Here is a 21,518-nt window from a genome sequence, read left to right as displayed (position 1 = left end):
TACTCCTGCAGCACCCAACTCCCCAGAGAGCCTGGTAGTTCACGTCTTGACCATCTGACTGAATCCCAAGGCCTTTCCGACCTCCCTGATAGACATAGTTGAAACACGTGGAAACTTTTGAGAAACACATGTTCTCATCTGCTGGGTTTGCCTTACAATCTGTAAACTCAGGTTGTCTCTTGGGGTGTTATTTGCATGCGTTATGGGACATGGTGGCCGTTATCATGCCAATGGTCCCAGATGATCTTCAGGCCAAACTTCAACACATCATTCCAGACAGCCAGGATGCGTGGAAATGCGTGATTAGTTCGGGCCTGGGTACCACTAGCTATCTAGATAGGGCACTTGGTGTCAGTGTGGTGTTTCAGGGGCATGCTTGAATACGCTCCACAGGCTTCTTGAGTGACATCCAACAATCACTCATGGGCAAGCCCTTTTACAGCATCCATCACTTCGGATACAAGGGGGACACAGCATTGGAGTTCTTCTTCATGAAAACAGCGTGCTCCCTCGATCGGGACCTGGCATGCTCTGCATGGCAGTTTTCCCAGGAGTATCATGTCTGTTGAGGTTTTGGAAGTGGCTTACAGCAGAGACCACATCAGACCTTGGTAGAGATCTGGCCAACAGTATCCGGGCCCCCGTGGACAATTAACTACCCAATCCCCCGCACCCCTCCACTGCTGCAAAACCCCTTTGGCTTGCCCTCTGGTGCTCTGCCACCCAGTTGGAGGCTAGAAAAGTTATTACCTCTGCAGGTGACAAGGCACCACTTCGGACAAATGGGTGCTTCAAACTGTCAACCTTGAATTTACCCTACTTTTCCATACTACCCCTCCCAACATGCCACCTACACCACAACCACTTATCCATTATCTGAAAAAAAGTTCAAACTCTCTTGGAGAAGGAGGAAGCTATAAAAAGGGTACATACACCTGAAGTTTGACCTGGTTCTTACTCGTGTTACTTTCGGACGACAAAGTATGGAGGACTTCCTCCTATTTTAGATCTCTGCCCCCTAAAATTCTTTTCTTCCTCAAGGACAAGTTCAAGATGCTCGCTTTCTGGTTCAAGTTCTGTTTGCCCTGTGTCCAGGCTACTGGATGGTCGCCTTTGATTTGCAGGACATCTATTTCCACGTTCCCATTCTGCAGGTCCACAGATGCTACCTAGGATTCTAAGTAGGGCACAGGGACCTTCCATTCTTGGTGTTCCCTTTGGCATTACCAATGCTCCTGAGGTGTTCAAGAAAGTGATGGTAGTGATTATTGCCTATCTTTGGAGGTTGGTAAAAGCAATATTTCCATATCTTGATGACTGGCTCCTGGAGCATTCTCGCTTCAAACATTTGTGGACTGCCACCAGACAACAGCCAATTCCTTAACATCACTGGGGTTCTCCAACAATGTACCAAAGTCACTCCCAACTCCTTTGCTAAGGCTTCTTTTTATTGGAGCCATCCTAAACATGATGCTGTTTCGAAACTTCTCTCCGCCTCAACAAGTCCCGGATACTCTGATCTATAATCCCGATGTGTCAGCCCATGATTTGGGTCTCAGTGAGAGCAGCTTTGAGGCTTATTGGCCTCTACATCTTGTTTGTGGACCATTTAAGGTGGCACATGCGGGCTCTGCAGTGGGATCAGAAGTCTCTGAGGTCTCAGTCCCAAGCAAATCTTTTGTATTCCATCCAGATGTCGGAGGTTACTGAAAAACCTGTAGTGGCGGTTGCTGGACCACAGTTGAACCAGCTACAGGCTCCCTCTTCCAACCCCACCCAGAGCTTACGGTTGTGATGGATGCATCAATGCTATGTTGGGGAGGCCATCTGGGAGAGGTGGAGATCAGAGGACTTTAGTCTCCAGTAGAAACAAACATCAACATCAACTTCTTTGAGTTATGGGTGATTCGCTTGGCATTGATAATCTTTCTCCCGTCCATCAAGGAAGACTGAGTGCAGGTTCTCACGAACTACACTACTGCCATGTGGTACTGCAACATGCAGACCGGAGTGGGGTCTTGGGTCCTATGCCAGGAGGCTCTGTGCTACTGGAAGTGATGGGAGTGTCTTTAGACTCCAGGGAAGACAAAATCCGCTGCAATTTCCTAGTGGATCATGAATAGCAGCTGCACTCAGAGGTGGCACAGGGGGTCCTCCTATAATGGGGAGACTCTTAGCTTACAGTTTGTGCCACCGCCAAGAACACACAGTATCCAAGCTTTTGTGCTTTGGAGTTCCCAAGCCAGTCCTGCTGGACTTCTTGGTTTGAGGCATTCCATTCCCACCAGATGGGAGGGTACTGCTTTAGTGTCTATTCACAAGATGAGGAATCTGCGATGAGAAGTCCACGTCAAGAGAACAAGTTACTTACTTTCTGTATCTTTTTCTGGTGGATACTTCGTCTGACTGCAGATACATCCCTGGACACCCCCCTCCCCCCCCCCCCCCCCCCATTCTGTGGAATGGATTCTTTTGGTCCATGATAAAAAAGATTTCAATTACAAATCTGCATACAGCCACAATCTGATCACTAGGGCTCTGCCTTCAATGGCATAGGCAAGCATGCAAAAGAAACTTACATTGGCTCATGGAGGTGGCAGGTATATATGGGCCCAACTTTTCTTCTGGGGCAGGACAGACTCAAAGCAGAGATGTACAATAGATTTTACAGTGCGTGCAAGAGAATTGCTGAGAAAAATCTCTAGGGCTCCTTCACCCTGCCTGTGTCCTCAAGTGACATACCCGATACCCTAAGTAGCTTGCGTGTCCTGCAGGAACTCCGAGCTGGATAAAGGATGCTAAAGTGCCAGTCTTGCTCTCGTTCATGGCCTCATCCAGATATCCAGGCTTGATACTGAAGAAAAGGAAGCGTCACTGATATCAAGTTCAATTCCAGCTGCTTTTCGCTGCACTGCTGCCGCATCACACAACACGGTAGAAGCATTCTTATGCGCCTCCTGCAAGTTCTCGTGCACTCTCCCACACCCTACACTGACCACTCCTGATCAACAGCACCCCACTTGCTCACACAAACCAGCCACCTGCTCACTCAGAACAAACACTACTCAACCAAAATACTGCACACGCATTCATGCTCATTAACCACCTCTCGCTCACCAAACATGCCACAGAGAACTGGGACCTACTGCACAGCTGTGCTCCGAACCTGCTCTTTTGCACGTAATCATGGCTAAATAGCTACAAGATCATTAGGATATACCGTCAGCAGAAGCCTGGAGGTGGAGTCGCCATCATATTCAAATACACCATCAGTGGCACCACCTACATGAACGCCCCCAGTCAGCTACATGAAACACCTCACATTCAAGATACACGTCTAACTTCTCTTTGGGGGGGAACACTTGTATACAGAACACCAGGACCTCCCACCAATTTCGCCAGCAACATCTCAGACTTAGTCACACCTCTCATCATCAAAGCCAGCACCTTCATCCTCCTTTGAGACCTTAACTTTCACCTGGAAGACTGCACCGACTAAAACTCTACGACCCTTCCAGAAATCTTCAGAATCCTTGGCCTAACCCATCACATTATCGAACCCACCCACACTGCCAGACACCTATTGGACCCGATTTTCTCCTCAATCCTCAACATCACAGTTGACAAGCCAGCAACTATGACATGGACAGATCATGCTGTTGGCGGTTTCAGCATGCCATCCTGCACCATCACAGACCTACCATCACTGGAACCACACTCCGCAGCTGGAAAACCATTTCAGAAGAGGAGTCTGTTTCAACTCTCCATCAGCACTGGCCTGAGCACACCAGCGACTTGCAGAAAACCATCAAAAACCTCAACAGTATCACTGCATACGCCAACACCTTGGCTCCCCTCAAGTGAAACCCAAAGGCAAAAGCCTGACCATAGGCCATCTGGTACAGAGAGGAACTAGAGTGCAAATGGAGAATAAGTCAAGACACTGCAGATCAAGACCTCTTCAAATCAACCCTTAGACACTACCACCAGCAGATTTGGAACAACAAGTGCACAGCTCTTGGAGATTGAATTGATGCCAGCACTAACAGCAGCAAGGAAATCTATGCCATCATCAATGATTTGACTGCGCCTCCTGCCGCCTTCACCAGCATCACCCCTTAAAACATAGTTGCAGCAGACTCTTGGAATTCTTCTGTAACAAATCACCTCAACATTCAGCAACTTCGACCCTCAACTGGATCATGTTACCTTCGCAACTCAACTTGTCATCACGGCTGAGTGAACAGACCCTGATCTCAAGGCCTGCTGGCACCACCATCAAAATTGTTGCTACTATGAAGACCATCAACTTGGCAGCTCCAACTGACCTCCCCCCCCCCCCTCGCCCCACACACTCACACTTTCACCAAAGGAATCTATCAATCAGGGAAGCGCTAATACTCATCCTCAATGCCTCCATCGACTCAGCCACATTCCCAGGCACTTGGGAACATTACACTGTCTTGCCCCCGCTCAAGGGGTCATCGGTCGACACAACCAAACTTTGCAACTACAGGCCTATCTCCCTCGTACTATATCCAGGATTCCATTCAGTTATTATTCAGGCCCAGCCACAGTACAGAAACAGCTCTCATTTCCACTACAGACAACATCCGTACGATCCATGACAAAGAAGTTACCACAGCCATCATTCTCCTGGACCTCTCTCTTATTACTGTAATTACAACAGTCTCACACCACATCCTCAGGCACTTGCATGATATTGACACCCAAGGACCTTTTCTTCGCTGGATCTGCTTCTTCTTAACGGATAGAACAGAAGCTGTTAGCCTGATGCCTTAATTCCCGAAGCCTGCAAACTCATCAGTGGAGTACCTCTGGTTCATTGCTCAGCCCCATCCTCTTCAACGCATACATGAACCCTCAGGCCAGCATCATCTGCATCCCCATCAACATACTCTCCTACTCAGGCAACCTACATCTCATACTCTCCCTCAACCCCCAACACAAGTCCAAAACATGCATGACCGAAGTCGCTAACTAAATGAAAGCCAGCTGTTTCAAGCTCAACATAGACAAGACAGAAGTGGTTATCTTCAGCAAGAACAACTCACCAGTGAAGTCCAAATGGTGGCCTGATGAACGTTGACCCACAGAACCCATGCCAGGAACCTCAGAATAATCTTCCACAGCAAACTGGCCATGACCACACAAGTCAAGGCCACCCCTGCATCCTGCTTTCACACCCTGAAGATGCTGAGGAAGATCTTCAAGGGATTCCCAAGCAACACAGGGAAAAAAACATCACTCACACCCTAGCCACAAGTTGGACTATGGGAACATCCTCTATACCAGGATCATTAAGCAATTTCTAGAAGGCTACAAACCATCCAGAACTCCGCAGCCAGACTCATCCTCAAACTCCCACACACAACTCACATCACACCACACCTCAGGGAACTACACTGGCTCCCTGTACACAAACATGCTCAATTTAGTCTCCTCGAACACACATGTAAGGCACTACACAACTCAGGCCCACCTACCTGAACAGTGCATCTCCTTTTGCTAACCATCCAGACACCTCCACTCACCAGGACTCGTATTCGCACAAATCCAGCACATACATAAAACCACATTAGGAGGACAAGCATTCTTTTACATGGCTCGAGGCGTGCGACCACCTCCCACTCTATATTAGAGCCTCCTCCTCTATTCTTGAATTCCACAAGAAGCCGAAGACCTGGCTTTTCAGTCAGCCAACCTACTATAGGCAGGGCTGGATACACACACCTGCTCAGCACTAGGATACTCTTACGGGTGATAGTGTGTATTACAAATACACATAACATAACATCAAGTTGAGGCAGAGGCTGGTGAGGAGTAGCATTGTGAGTGGAGAACAGAAAAGAGGAGAGTGCAGGTGAAAGACTAGAGGAGAAGAGAGCAAAAGCTTTAGAGCATAGACAGGAGGAAGGCTGAGTCAGAAAAACAGAAACTGGAGCAGAGAGTAGTAGAGAGAGAAAAGAAAAGAGAGCACAGGTGGTAGAGCAGAAAATAAAGAAGGGTGGATAGCAGAGGAGAAGGCATCAGGGGAGAGTAAAGAAGAAATGGTAGAATGCACTCAATTTGGAGATTACAATTCAATTACCACCACATTTGAGTCATGGAGTCCTCATAGTTACAGCCCTGGGAAATGGCAATGGCCCCAGGCAAGTAGTGGGAATCTTGAGCAATAAATAGAGGATGGGTCTAAACCTCCCAGAATTCGTGGCACATGATTGATGTAATCCAGGTTTGGTAATATCGAACGCTCCTTTTTCTTGTGCCGTTGGTGATAATAAAAACCATGTTTGTTTTGGCATCCATTTAAGAGTTTCGGGGTTCTCTTGAGCTTCAATAGACAACTGCACTGTTGTAATTTTGACCAGATTTTTGTTTGTCCCACAAGACTGATGTATTGCTTGTTCTGTTAAGGGGAGTAGACAGTACCGGGCAAGCACCGTGAATAGCAATTGCAATCCTCAGGACCTGAACACCTCTGAGTGACGTATGACATAGTCCAGAATCCTCTTCACTTGCCATGATCTTTCAACAGAAGACACTTTTAAACCCTACATTAGTGTGTTTGCTTTTTTACCCTACTGCACAGCTCATACCTTAAGAGGTTTTGAAAATGTACTTGCGCTGCTTAAGATTGAAATGTGACCCATTCTGTTCTAGCATTAATGTTTGTGAAAAGGTATAAAGTGACTTCTGTTTAGCGGCACTGCAAATTTCTGCGTCGGTATATTTCTTAAGAGAGTTCCAGCATGTGCTTTATTCTGTAGAATGTGTTGCAGCACAACCAGAAAACGAAAGTTGGCCTTTTGATAGTAGGGCAAAATAAAAGTTACATTCTGTATGTCCCTGTATGACCAGAACTGTTACGCTGACAAAAGTTTCTTAATCCCTTATTAATCCTGTCATTATGACGTGTGAACTACCTCTTGGCCTCCTCAGTTTATATATACAGTTCATCCATTAAGTAACTAGTAAGATTAATTGATGTATTGATAAGCTATTCAGAAATAAATTTAGGCAGGAACCCCAGATGTTTGCTCAGGACAAACCTTAAGCCTAAAAGCCCATTGTGTGATGACACATGATTTCTGATTTCATTAACTCTTGTGGAAGAAAACATCCACATAATAAACTGTACTTCCGAAAGAGCGAGTTATCACTTTGTAAGTCCATATCCTGATACAGGGCTGGCTGTTTCTGATACTATTTTAATCTCCAAAAAACGGGGGAGCTTTTTCAATTATAACAGTTTAACAGCTAATTTTCTATGAGCTGGATAAGTTCTTCCGGGTTACTTGTGTCCTGTTACCAAACATGAAAGGCAAAACTTTGTACAGTGACTGTACCAGGGAAGAGAGTAATACCTTATTATGTACAGATTTGGTTGAATAGCAATTGCAACTACTAGTCATTTATCAGTAGCATTGTAGAGGGTATACGTTAGGTTACTTTTTTTAAATGATTACATCCACGAGGATGGATCATGTGTGGAGATTGGAATTCACTGGGTACAATTCGAGAACCCAAATAATATTTTAATAGAGTTGATCTTCTAAAGTGAATGAGGAAGAATTGTTAAAGAATGTGGTTACAGAATACAGGATATCTGCACAAATCCAGTGCATGAAAGGAAAGCCATCTTTTAACAGGCTGTACACAGATAATCCGGTAGCTAGCCATTATTGCTTGTGTCTCTTCCCTATACCCCATAAACCTCTCCTCCTATTCTTTATACCTCCAACCATGCCTTTGATCTTTGCCACGCTCTTCATTTAACTAATCCTTTAGATGGGTTTGCGTTTTACCATGTTTCTGTTGGATGATCTATTTTGCAATCATTCCACATTGTCTACCTTTTCAATTTATTTTTCTTTTTTCAGGAATTCATAATGTCCTATCCCTTTTTTGCGCTGCTCTCACCGAACACAAGATCCTGTTTCTTTCCAAGAGTTACCAGCGGCTGACTGATGCTTGTCGAGGTCTGATGGCACTCATATTCCCTCTAAAGTACAGGTTAGTATCTCAGGGTTTGGGGGTGCAGATGTATTTGTTTGTAAAATGGGTTTTGATTTTCAGCTACTTGACACTTGTCCAACGCTTGTTTTTACTCCTGTGTCTGTAAGGCTCTGCAGTTCAAGGTTTGTAATCATCCAGTGCTTTATTAGTACTACAGGTTGTAAACATACAGGCGGAGCTTCAAAAATGAGAAACAAAGACATATTGTGTGTTGTACCATCCACAAGTCTACCTTAAGCTTTTATCACCTATATCTGTGTTAAGAAGTAGCCATCTGGCGACACAATATGCCTGCCTATAAATGGCATGGCTTATGTGAAATATCCCACATTATGTCCAAGAAGTAATGTGGCAGTAAATAATATAAACTTTAGAGTACAGTTGGGGGGGGCGGGGGCGGAGGGGAGGAGAACAACGAAATGTTTTAGATTTTAAGATGAATTGAAATGTAGGTATTTTAGTGTATCTTAAAATTCTAAATTAATTCGAGTTTTTATAGTGCAGTGTGTCTTCTCCCATTTAACATAGAACTCTGTAATAGATGTTGATGTACCCGGGTAAGTTGGAGCCCAACAACTTGTAGGGCATGGTTTCTTGTTTCTGTTCCTTGCTCACTAATGCTTTTTAGTAATTAGGCAAGCTACTAGGCAAATAAAGCCGTATTGAGTGAGAAACATTCAGTAATGACAGCTGGGTGATATTTGAGAATAGTGCCCTTCATGGGTAACAAAGTTGGCTGGAAGTCCAATGAAGGCTAAACTCTTTGACCCTTAAAAGGCTGTCACCCTTCTCAGATATTAAGTAGGGTGAGTTAAGTTTTTTTGTGTGTGTATAATGTAGCCTGCAAAGGAGAGAAAGTGAGAAACAAGTGCCCTCCATTCTACGAGGAAAATATAAGATTATACAATTTGACCTTTCCAGAAATTTAAAATGTGTTGCTTGGGGTTTCAGGATGAAAACTATTAATTAGTTGTACATCCATATGGCTCTCACTAGTACACCTGTTCCATATCACTCCTTACTCCATTCAGTGCATGATTCCATTTTAGTTAAGGTAGTGAGAGTGGAAATCTGGTGCTTTGAAAGCAGTTCAGACACATTCAGAGACAACAGTACACCTTTCCCGCGCTGAAGTATTAGTGAAACAAGTGTCTGTGGTGTACAAAGCTAAAATATAGCTGGAACACTGTGGAGACCCATGTTTGAGGCAGTGTTCTGGATATAAACGAAGTTGTGAAAGAGTATTTCAGAGATTTCTAACCCCTCTACAAACACTGGGTGAAAAATAAAAATGTGCCTGGGAAATGTTGTGCCAGTGACCCTACAACCACAGGGTAAAAACAGTTGTGCATGAGCGCAGGTGTTGCAGTGATTTTGTGTTATGTAAACGATTAATAGAGCTTCTTTTCTTACCTCAGCTTCACATATGTGCCCATTCTGCCTGCACAGCTCCTCGAGGTCCTCAGCACGCCAACGCCCTTCATCATAGGTGTAAGCTCCCTCTTTCACACGGAGACTCAGGAACTGGTGAGACCATTTTATTGTTTCTTGCTTTCATTTAAGCCACCCTAGAGAAAGTGGACGTGTGCTTGATTGTTGTTGTAAGAAAGTGGCTCTGTATATACTGTTCCCAAATAGGTACAGTGTGCACAGAGTCCACAGTACCCAGAGGTTTGGCAGAGGCTAAAGTTAGATATAACCTTACTCTCTAAAGTGGTAGCTTGGTCGTGCAGTAAGGCAGTATCAGAGGACAGTGTAAAGCATTTGTTGTACACACTCAGTCAGCAAATGGTTTCACATACTCAAGAACTGAACTCTAGGCTAATGGTTTTGTATAACAAGCATTTGCAATGCAATAGGTTTCACATTATTAAAGTTTGAACTATTGGCATTGGTAAATAATGCAACACCAATAGCTCAACCTTTAATAATGCGAGAGCTATTGCACTATAAATGCTCAGCGTGGACAAACAAATAGCGAGCAAGTGAGAGAGCAAGATGACAAGAGAGTGAAAAAGCAATATAGGGAGGGAGATAAGAGATGTGGGATAGAAAAAGTGAAAGTGATGAAAAGGCGAAAGTTAACAGAGAACCCCTATTAAACACAACACACAGATAAAACCTTGGGTAGGTGTTTACAAGCCACATTATCTTGAGAAGTATAATATCTGCAGTATTATGGAGCACGAAAACTGTAGAGATCACGAATGTGACAGAAAAGAGATGGTTCATGTGCACTTGGAGGCAAGATTGTTTATCTTTGGAAGGGGAGGAGAGATCAGCCTGGAGTGAGATAAGAAATACAGGGGGGTCTCCAAGGCTTATAAAGTGTCAACCAAACAAAATGAGCAAGCGGCACCACAGAGGAGCCAGCCATACAGGGAAAATATGGTTCAAAAGTACAGCACATTTACAGACGGAGTACAGAAGAGCTCACTGAAGGAACTTGCATTTGTCTCCTTGTCACGGAGATAGGTGTTGTAAAGACTGGAAAACGATGGCCCAGGAAAGCTACCTACCCTATCTAGTAAATAAGCGCGGATGATGGTGAGGGTGGGGAGAGGGGTGTCAGCAGCATGGAGAAGTGGTGAGTGGGTGGGAAAATAAGCAACACTGGCAACATGTAAACATATATAAAAGTACCTGAACCGCTATGACCTACACTCCTGTAATTCAGGTTAGACCCCCGACTGATAAGGAGACACCCCGTCGGCGGCAAAGTTCCCAGACAGCACAAAGGCGAGTGGTTGACGAATGATGGTCTACGAAGTGCGTACTGTGCTGCTGTCTGATTCCGTCAGTGTCCTCAGCACAGATCTTTAGGGGGCATAGCTTTGGGGGGTTGTGGTGTTGCACCCTCACCTCCACCATTAAATGTATTCTCTAGTAAATAGCTGGGTAGATGTGCGTTCAGTTGGGCATGGTGTCTGTGGGATTTCACCTGGGATTTTTACACGCACACACAGACAACATACACACATGCACTCTTTCTCTCATCTCTATCTTCAAGTTCTTCAAAAATGTTGGCGATTTTACAAAATATTGGGTTTTACGTACCCCTGACAATCCACACTGCGCTCCCTTTCCACTGCCCCTTAAGCTTCCTCGTGTCCTGCTTGCCATGTCTGTATGTTGCCCCGCTATGCCAGCGTGATTGTTGGAAAATCTGACGCTCACACCCTCCCAATGTTACAGATCTTCACACGGTTAGGTATCACTGCGTCACGTGAAGCCGCTGCGGAGCGCATCCGCCACTTCCGCACGAATTTCACGTTGCACACGCAATCTCCAAATTACTGTCATGTCACCCGTTTTTCGCTACGGCGCTAGATATACGCTATAATTAATGCGGCCCTCACAGTTGTACTGCCACACGAGCAAATTCAATTAAAAGAAGGCTTGTGCCTGGCACATCACCACTCAGATGACGATCAAAAGCGGAGGGCCGCACAAAAGGCCCGATTGTACGACTACAACTGTTAAGCCGTTACCTATAATAACATGAAACAAAAGCAACTAAGCGCATTTGTTTCCGATTGTCCAAATTAGCACAGAAATTAGCGTTTTACGACAGCCTAAGTGCGCGTCCCAGGCAAAGGGTGGGATTCTGCACCCTGAGCACGAAGTGAGCATCCACAACACAAGCTGGTAACATAACTCAGCGAGTTAAACGCTCGCTGTTAAGATGTTTGCGTCGTCTGCTGGTCACAGGGTTAGATTTCTGTCAAGGCGGACCAAGTCTTTTACGCTTTCAAGGTCGACAAGTAGAATATGCTCTAAACGGGAACACCTCATATTTACAGTGCTGTGAGATGACGAAACTGGCTGCGGATGCCACACTAAAGCAAGCTGTTTTAGCAACTGGTCCACAATATATTGCCTTACATGTGAAAATGTGTATACTGTAGTTAACCTACAGAATACGAGCCACTCACTTGACGTCAAGACACAGGTTCCAAATTTCAGCAGCCTATAAAAAAAGAATGCGCTTTATTTTTGCGGAGCTTGTGAACGTGTTATTAAAGCTTTAATTGTCGGTGCCTTTGGGTTTCAAAGGCTTTTTACAGTTCCACTGATACACTGCAGGAGTTATGGTGCGCGTGCGCCACAGCCAAGCATGTGATTTCAATTATCGCGCCCGTGTATGGGCACGATAACTGAAACCACGTGATGGGCTACTGGTGTCTATTACGCGCACCAAGCGCGTAATAGACACCAATAGGCCGTGGGCGGAGCAATGCGCCCGCCTTTGGCCAATAGCGTGCAATCTTTCATTAAAAGACGCACGCTAAGGCCAACGGGGTAGCTGAAAAGGAAACGCACACGCATGAGCGTGTGTGATTTCTAAGTCAGCTTAGATTCCCCGTTTTTCACCTACAAAATGCCTCGCTCCTGCGCGAGCACTGCTACGCAGTGCAACGCAGGTGCGTGACCTAAAAATAAATAGTTATTTTATTTTAGACCCAACAATAGGTATCAAAATATACTTTCTCAGAATGAGCTGCTTTAGATAAATACTTTCAATAGGCAATAGACTTTTGAATGCAATAGATACAGTTGTTGCATTAGGCAACACAATTTCAAACACAATTCTACATTGAGCTCAATGGGAATTTCTAGTTAAATGCAATTGATTACTTTTCTCACCACAGGACTGGATCCTAGATTCAGTCCTGGGATATCTCCTGTAAACAGTTGAGTAAAAACGTTTTGGTTACAGTTGTGATTTTTAAGGAATATTGTTGTATTTTAAAAGTTGAGACTTTAGAAACCTTTTCACATAGAATCACCAATGTTATCCTATGGGAGGAAATTCACTTAGCAGGTACGTGGGGTTACGGTTACTTTTTCTAACTCCGTGTTGGATCCTGGATCCAGCACTGGGGCATCTCCTGTAAACAGTTGAAAGAATGCGTTTTTGTTATACAGGCGATTTTTAAGAAGAATTTCTGGCAAAAACCAGGCAATGTTATCCTATGGAGGAAAATCAAGTTAGCGGGAAGTACGGTTGTAATTACTTTGCAGGGTCAGTGCTGGGCACCAAGATTCAGCACTGGGATCTCTCCTGATGGCAGGTGAGTAAATTCATACTCGTTATTCGGCTGATTTTAGATGAATATTTTAAAGTTTCAAAACTCAACACTTAAAAGAATTTCCAAGTGAAACCAGTCAATGTTACCCTATGGAAGAAAGGTGAGTTATCAGCTTTTGGGTAAGTACTCGACTGGCAGAGTTAAGGTTCTGGGCATAGACTCAGGGGTCTCCCAGGGTCAGGTAGGTACAGTTGTTACACCCTCAGCGGCACAGGGGCAGCCGGGTAAAGAGTGAGTTAGGCCCAATGTTATCCTATGGGAGGCAGGGGGCCTTTGGTTGGTGGCTGCTGGCTAGCAGGCCACGCGTCTGTGGGAGCTGGGCTCATGGTCACTTGCTCAGGGCAAATGGGGAAGTAGATTAAGACCGAGGTTGCACTCCCAGGGGCACTCTGGCGTCTGGGTGCAGGGTGCTTTTGAGTCGTCGGGCGCTCAATGGATTTCAATGGAGAAGCTCAAGGACGAACAAAGGCTGCAAGCTCGGGGAGGTAAGTTGGGAAGTTGGAGGATAGGAAGGCACCCAGGAGTTAGGCACAGGGGGCTGCAGGGCGCCGGGTGCAGTGGTGACTTTTGGTGTCGGGAAATCTTGCCCTCTGCTGGTCGCGGTTGGAGGGGTCCCTGGTTCTGAGGCTGCAGGCGTCGTCAGGAGCGTCGAGGTGGGTCCTTGGGTACTGGATTCGGGGTCACAGTCGCCGGGGGGACGTCCTTGTGGTCTTTGCCCACCCCGGCACAGGCCAGGCTTAGCGGGTGCAGAGTGTGCAGGAGTCGCGGTTCCTGGCTTATGCCAGGGGCTTTTTACTTGCTTTGAGCAGTACCACTGCTCGTGGGAGTCCCAGGTAGATTCACAAGGCAGTCAGGTCCTCCGGGGTTTTTGAGGTTGCTGACCACTGGAGACGCCGGGGTTTAGCAGGAGCAGGTTCAAGGCTCGGCAGGCCTGTAGGGCTGGGGCCAAATCAGTTGGTGTCTTCCTCTTGTTAGCATCTGCACGGCAGGTCTTCTTGTTTCTTGATCATCTTGCTTGTTTCGGAATCTGGATCTGAGGAAGGAAGGTTCAGGGGGACCCTAAATACTAAATTTAGGGGCGTTACAGGTAGGTAAAGGGCACAGACCAATAGGTCCCTTCCCTGAAGTGGGTAAAAACCCCCTATCCTGCCACTCGCCTGTGGGAGGGGGGCAGTAGCCTAGTCCTGATTGGGCAGGGCTCCCCATCTTCAAGATGGTGAGAGCCCGGAGATGTGATTCACCTCACCTCCCTCACCTGAGGGGTGGGGTTTGCAGAGGCTGGCACACCCCCTTTCCTTCCTTGGGGTTTCCCTCCAGTCTTCCCGCCAGGGTGGGGGTCAGAACCGGTAGGGGCCAGTTGCTGAGTACAGCAAGTGACCTGGAGAAGCTCACAAAGGCGGCATGCCTTTGAAGCTTCGCCTGCCAATCCTGGGGGAGGAGACCTAGCACCTTGGCAGGAGCCCAGGGCACACTCAGTCAAAGTACATCAGCAATTCAGCAAAAAGTGGGGGCATACCATGCAAGAAAGATGGCACTTGCTCACAGTTGTTCTTTTAAACATGGTGCTGCATTCATAATGATGAGTTATCTTCCTTGATCTGTGATGTCCATAGTGGTAGAAGCTTCCATTTCTATCAACCCTTTTTTCATTGAGAGGTGCATTTATGAATAATCCTTTCTTCATTGTCCCAGTGTATTGTATACCCACTAACATGAGAGGCTGTAATTAACTGTTTCGTATGTACCATGTGTAAAGGCGTCAACTCATTGTAAATATAGATTCTGAATTGTGTATTTAGTAATATCTTTAGAAAATCCTGAACTTTATCTGCCTACATGAAATGGGCTTGTGTTCACAGTGCATCCATGTCATTGAGAACAGAGATTCTCTTAATAACTGCTCCTCTCATTTATACAAAAACATGGAAAACCTTTCTTTCTCCAGCATTAGATCTTGCATAGATTTACATGCTTGAATCTTCCCTGTAGTCGTGGGAGACTCCAGTTCATATTGAGTAGTTTGAGGAGAGTGCAGTTGAAATTGTTGACACAAAACAAATACCTGGGACTATAGCTGGACTGTAGAGGGCTCATCCCACTGCACATTGAAGCCCAGCAGGTGGCAGCAAATTCTCTAGCGTAAGCTTTCCGCAAGTTACATAAGTAAATGGTGAATCCTGACCTATGGCCCCTCCTAAAGGTGATGGGCTGCAAACTATTACCCTCCATCGCCTATGGCGCAAAGTTGTACAGCAACAAGCTGAAAAATTGGTTGGACAGGGCGCAGTCCACTTGCCACAGAAGAATAGTTTCCCTGCTAGACAGCACCTCCCATGCCCAAATTTGGCTAGCATTTTGCCTGTTTTCACAGCACCTGATATTGAAGGCAAAATTCTTGGCCTCCTGTTTTAAAGCCAAGTAGGCGAAGAATAATACACTGAAACATGTAATTTGGGAAGTAATAAGCATCCCCCAGACAAGCTGGCATAGTTCTGACCTACCTATCACTGCCCTTTGGCAAGAAGATGAAAAATCGGTTGATGAGTTTAAGATTGGGCTAGTGCCCCTGAAAACCTATTGGTATGGCCGGAGGAACTTTGTGGGTTCAAATAGCCAATGCCACTTCTGTGCGAAAGGAGAGGAATCCATGTCCCATATATCTCTTCATTTGTGAAAAGCTGCCCCCCTTAAAGTTCTGGTTGTGCCCAATATAGTGCACCCTAAATGGCAGGACCTACCAAGGTTCCTGTGCTAGCATGCCTGAGAGGCAAATAATCGCAGCTAGTGGCTCGTTATTTGAAATGTATCAAATCCTCTTAAGCAACTCCTGTAAATGGAGTGGACACTGAAGGACGCAAGTCTATACAAATATGCCACCTCTCCCCGAGCAGGGGTATGGAACACATATTGAACATTAACTGGACCCTAAAACTAAAGTAAAGCCGGCATTGGGAAAATGGTTTGGCATGTTTATATCTATGAGATGATCTGATATCTTGCGTGTTCCTCAGGAGGTTATATAACAACTTCACTAGTACAGGCTCTCTTAATTGAACATCTCAGGTAAAGCTAACACTTTAGGTACCGAGTGAAGAGGTAAACTGACCATTCTATGGTCCTAATGCTCTCATGGTTTTTATGGGGAAACTTAATAATTTTATGCAAATAGGACCTTTTTTGTTAACTAACCATGCTTCTAAAAATCCTTCTACTGGAGGCGAATATTTCACTTTGTCTTTATGAGGTCATACTTTAATTCTTCAAGGTTGGCCTCTTTATTTAATATGATGCTAAAATATTGCACCATAGGCAAAGCTAGCCCTTTTATTTATTTTTTAGCTCTCTTAATTTTTTGATTGTTGGCCTTTTTGTCTGTTTTTGATGTATGGCTTTTTAGATGCTGTGTGTCAGTTCATAAACTGATCTTGCTCTTGTTGAAGAACATGGGAACCTATTGTAATGATTTTAATTAATTGTTTAATAAAAGGAACTTGATGCTGATTCCCCAGAGGAAGGTGTGAGCACATATGCTTCATTGCCTTCTCCATCAGAAGACCTGGCAGGCTACAACACTCTTTTGAAAAGAACGGTGGATACCTATGAGGTGCACCTTGAAGAATAATGAATAGTATTCCCGCCTCTAAACACTTGTGCCCTATCAAAAGAGGAACATCTACCTATCAATCCTGTCAAGCATTTTCGACCAAAGAAGTGAGGGAGATTTCGAGAAGCCACTACAGAGTTGGGAAAGTACAGAAACTCCTCATTGGACCCTATCTACATTGAGGGGAATGCAGCTGCAGACTCATTCATCCTCACCGGGGCCAGGAAGAGAGAACAAGCCACAACATCAAGTAGATCTTCACCAGATAAAGAATGTAAGCTGATGAAGATAGTGGGCAAGAAGTTAAGGAGGGCAGCAGCCACTTAATGGAGGATTGTTATCTCTAGTGTACTCCTCAATCACTATGGTCACCGGCAGCAAGAGGGAATTGAGCAAATCATGCTAACACATCTTTGAAGGAGTAGAAAAAGAGAGCACAGCCATTTGCTCAGGAGGATGAAACATTGCCAATACCTATCTCAAGTTGGGCCTTGACGCAGTGGATACAGTCAGCAGGCAAATATACTGGAACAACCCTGAGCAGCATGCCTGGGTATGAGTTTCCTGGTTTAAGACAGAGGTACAAGCCTTGTACATTAGCATGTCCTTCTTAGGTGGTGTCCTCTTTGGCCCAGCAGTGGATGAGACTTTACCACAAATTAAGAAAGACAAGGAAGACATAGGAGGAGCCTAGCGCGCAACCAAGATGGCCGCGTAGGTGCGAAGCTCCCGAGGACCTCCGCGACCTCCTGAATTAATCCTGATTATATCCTGTCTTTGACGAGGGGACTGTGTCTGTGTACCCGAGCTGAGGCGGCACCCGTTTTCCGTTTTCGAATCGGACCCCGGACACTGGTGGGAGCACCGATCGAAGATTGCGGCCCTCTCCGCGCCGGCCCCCCGGATTGGAGTTGTGGGGCGATCCGGGGACAAAGCGAACAACAACGGCGGGCAGGGCTGGGCGACTCGCGTACCCCGCGCTTTCACTTTCGCTTTTGCGCCCTCCTTGCCCTCAAGCGAGGTAGGGTTGCGGAGCGGGGTGCGGTGGTGTGGCCTTGCCCCTGTGCCCGGCTGACCCGCCGGCTGTGAGTCGTCCTGCGGTGCAGTGGTCAACCCCCCCCCCCGGAACCCGTGAACTGGTTTATCGGCCCTTTCGAGGAGATTGGCACGACTTTGGGAGTGCGACATGTCCACAAAGCAAGATGGCGACCGGGCCAAGGTGAAATCGACCCGCCGCGGCCCGGCACATCAGTCAAACAGTATGGACCGCTACACCCTCCAGAAGGGATCCCCAGAGGCACAGCGTACATCCCCCGCGGGCCCGGCTGAGGCGTCTGCTCAGCCCGCGGATCTGACCCTCCGGGACGTCATGGGCACCATTGCCGAAATGAAGGCCTCGGTGGACCAGCGCTTTGATACTCTGGCGCAGAAGATAGACTCGGCCCTGGTGGAGGTGGGCCTGGTGAGAGCCGACTTGTCTAAAACAAATGACCGGGTCGATTCCCTGGCCCACACCACCTTAAGTCTCACTACAGACGTGGCGGCCCTTCAAAAGGAGGTGCACCGGCTTGGCCAGGCGAGCGCCATGATGGACCGTCGATTGGAGGACGCCGAGGGTCGGGCCCGGAGGAACAACGTTCGTATTGTCGGGGTGCCGGAGGGACAGGAGGAGGAGGCGGCAGATTTGTTTGTGGAAGACCTGATCCTCACCCATCTCCAGCCCCGGGGGCTGAGTAAACTTTTTGCGGTGGAACGTGCTCACAGGGTCCCCGGAGGAAGACCTAAGGTCGGAGCTCCGCCGCGGCCTCTCATTGCCCGGATTTTTAACTTTCGGGACAGAGACGCTATCTTGCAGACTTCCAGGCTACAGGGACCGGTCAAGCTTGATAATATGGACGTGAATTTCTACCCTGACTTTACTCCGACGGTCCAAAAGCAGAGACTGAGTTTTCTCGGAGTTAAACGTCGCCTACGGGACATGAACCTTAAGTACTCAATGCTTTTTCCAGCTAAGCTGAGGGTGGAGGTGGATGGTCGCACGCATTTTTTTGACCGTCCCGAGGCGGCTGGGGACTGGTTGGATACTCTGCCTGGGGATCGGGGCCGGGGGGGTGGGGGGGGTGCGGTTGGCGGGGAGGGCGCTCCGGATCAGAACTGAGGGGTGAATAGTAGGCCTTGCTCTGGACAACATTTTGGTTACCATTCACTGATCGTGTATGTTCCCCTCCTATGGAGGTCGTACGGGGTCCGTTGGGGGCTTTCCCTCCTCCTCTGGGGGACTAGTTAGTTTTTCATCTATGGGGCGACAGGCACACTGCACTTTGGGGGGGCTGTCTGGGCTCATGCAGGGGTGCAGGGAGGGGGGAGTTCTGTTGGGATGGGTGGGTGGGGGTGGAGTGTTGTTTGTTTGCACCGCAAGGCGAACCCTTTACTGTATTGTTGTTTTTGAGATGCTCTTTGGGGGACGATTGATGGCTTTCATGTATGATGGGGGGTAGGGACCTGACTGTGTTATCATGGAACGTTAATGGACTGGGGGATAGGATTAAGCGTGGTGTGGTCCTGCAGTATCTGAAACGAATTTCACCAGATGTGATCTTCCTGCAGGAGACACACCTTATAGGTAATTCCTTTCATGCCATGAATCGGAGAGGCTATCGCTTGGTGGCCCATTCGGGCTTCACCTCGGGCTCGCGGGGGGTGGGCATCATGATTAAGAACTCGCTCCCATTGGAGATTGATGAGGTGCGCCATGATGAGAGGGGACGTTACACTGGCTTGGTGGGTAGAATGGAGGGCAGAGTGGTCGTTTTTGTATCAGTGTACGTTCCGCCGGGGTTGCAATCTACCACGTTTGCGGACCTGGGGCGCCTCCTCCTTGACCTCCCGGATGGGCTTCTGGTAGTTGGGGGGGACTTTAATGCGGTGGCTTCGGGGTCTATGGATCGTCATCCCCCCAGGGACCTCCCCCGGGCACAGGCGTGGCTGTCCGGCCTCTTAGATACACTAGGATTGGTGGATTGCTGGCGACTAAAGCATCCCGCTCAGCTGCAATACACCTTCCACTCGGGTGCCCATGGTAGCCTCTCGCGGCTTGATTATATCCTTGTTCCTGCGGCCTATGCTGGGAGGGTGGGAGAGGTGCGCCATTTGGCGCGGGGTATTTCAGATCACTCCCCACTACTGCTGCATCTGGATGTCTTCCCGAGGGGGGAGGGCAGGGTGGCCCCAATTAATGCCTGGTACCTGCGCGACCCCACTATTCGAGCCGAATTGATCAAATCCTTGCAGCGGTACTTTGAGGAGAATGTGGGGTCTGTCCCTTCTGCCATCTCCCTTTGGGAGGCTTTTAAGGTAGTTCTTAGGGGGGAGGCCCTCTCCTTTATCTCCCATGCACGGAGGCGCGAGCGGGAGGAGGTAACCCGGGTGGAGGCCGAAATTACTGAACTAGAGGGTGCCCTGGGGAGCGGGGTGACGGATGCCACATTGCATGTTTTACACCTCAAGCAGGCGGCCTATAGGGCCCTCGTCACGGAGGCGGCCAGGGGCCTCAGTAGAGAGCAACAGGGGCGACTGTATGATGTGGGTGATAAGGCTGGTAAATTGATAGCGTGGTTGGATAAAAAAGAGAGAGCGAGTCGTGTGGTTCCGTTGATCGAGAGGATGGATGGTGTATGTGTCACCGAGCCGGACGCCATTGTCTCCTGCTTCGCGGATTATTTCCGCGAGGTATATTCCCCGGTTTCTCCCTGCTCGGAGGAGGATTCCCATGCCCTGCTTCGGGACATCGCGCTGCCCTCCCTTTCGGTGGAGGACAGGGATTCGCTGGACGCTCCTCCCACCTCGGACGAAATTGCCCTTGCTATCCGCTCGGTCGCATCTGGCAAGGCCATGGGCCCCAATGGCATTCCTATCGAGCTGTACAAGCTGCGACCGGATGTGCTGGCGCCCCACCTGCGCGCGATGTTCCTGGCGGCCTGCTCGCGGGGTTCCCTTCCGCCGGACCAGCGTCTGGCCACGATCGTGGTGATCCACAAGGAGGGGAGACCCCGTGAGCGGGTCACATCCTATAGGCCTATCTCGCTCTTGAATGCGGAGCCCAAAATCCTCGCCAAGGTGCTGGCCAACCGGCTGGTCGGCGTGGTGGGCGACTTGGTCCACCAAGACCAGTCCGGCTTCATACCCCATCGTAACACGGCCCTTAATCTGCGACGCTTGCACGGGGTGCTCGCGCGTGTCCCGTTCGTGCGGGAACCGGCCATCTTGGCGTCCTTGGATGCCACCATGGCGTTTGATACGCTTGAGTGGCCATACATTTGGGCGATGCTGGCGAAGTTTGGCTTCGGACCGGGCTTCATCAGCTGGGTCAAATTGTTGTATTCCGGCCCATTGGCGCAGGTGGTGGTGAATGGACGAGTTTCGGCCCCATTCGCACTGGGACGGGGTACGCGACAGGGCTGCCCCCTGTCGCCTCTCCTGTTTGCACTGGCCCTGGAGCCCCTGGCGGAGTGGCTGCGGTGGCACCCTTCCATCCGTGGTCTCCGTTGGACCCCCGAGCATGAGGACCGTGTGTCCCTCTACGCTGATGATATCCTTCTATATCTCGCCTCCCCGCGTAAATCACTGATCGTCCTAGTTGATGTTTTGCGCTCATTCGGTCGCAACTCAGGCCTCGTCATCAACTGGGCGAAATCCTGTGTATATGTGCTTGCCGGGGAGGCTCCGGTCCTACCACGGGACTGTCCGATCCAGATCGCCTCCCAGGGGTTTCGGTACCTGGG

General features: G+C 48.0%; 1 protein-coding gene across 8 annotated transcripts in view; it reads left to right on the top strand.

Moving 5' to 3' along the window:
* SBF1 (SET binding factor 1) overlaps positions 1 to 21,518 on the top strand; it is a 1,208,265-nt gene that overhangs the window by 358,206 nt on the left and 828,541 nt on the right. For all 8 annotated transcript variants that reach the window (XM_085653743.1, XM_085653740.1, XM_085653741.1 and 5 more), the window contains exons 7-8: positions 7,905 to 8,037; positions 9,459 to 9,567. In XM_085653743.1, the coding sequence (XP_085509869.1) occupies positions 7,905 to 8,037; positions 9,459 to 9,567 (242 nt within the window). The remainder of the gene's footprint in view (positions 1 to 7,904; positions 8,038 to 9,458; positions 9,568 to 21,518) is intronic.

Source organism: Triturus cristatus, chromosome 4_1 (genome assembly GCF_964204655.1).
Source record: "Triturus cristatus chromosome 4_1, aTriCri1.1, whole genome shotgun sequence".
Lineage (NCBI taxonomy): Eukaryota > Metazoa > Chordata > Amphibia > Caudata > Salamandridae > Triturus > Triturus cristatus.
This window is presented reverse-complemented; position numbering and strand designations above follow the sequence as displayed.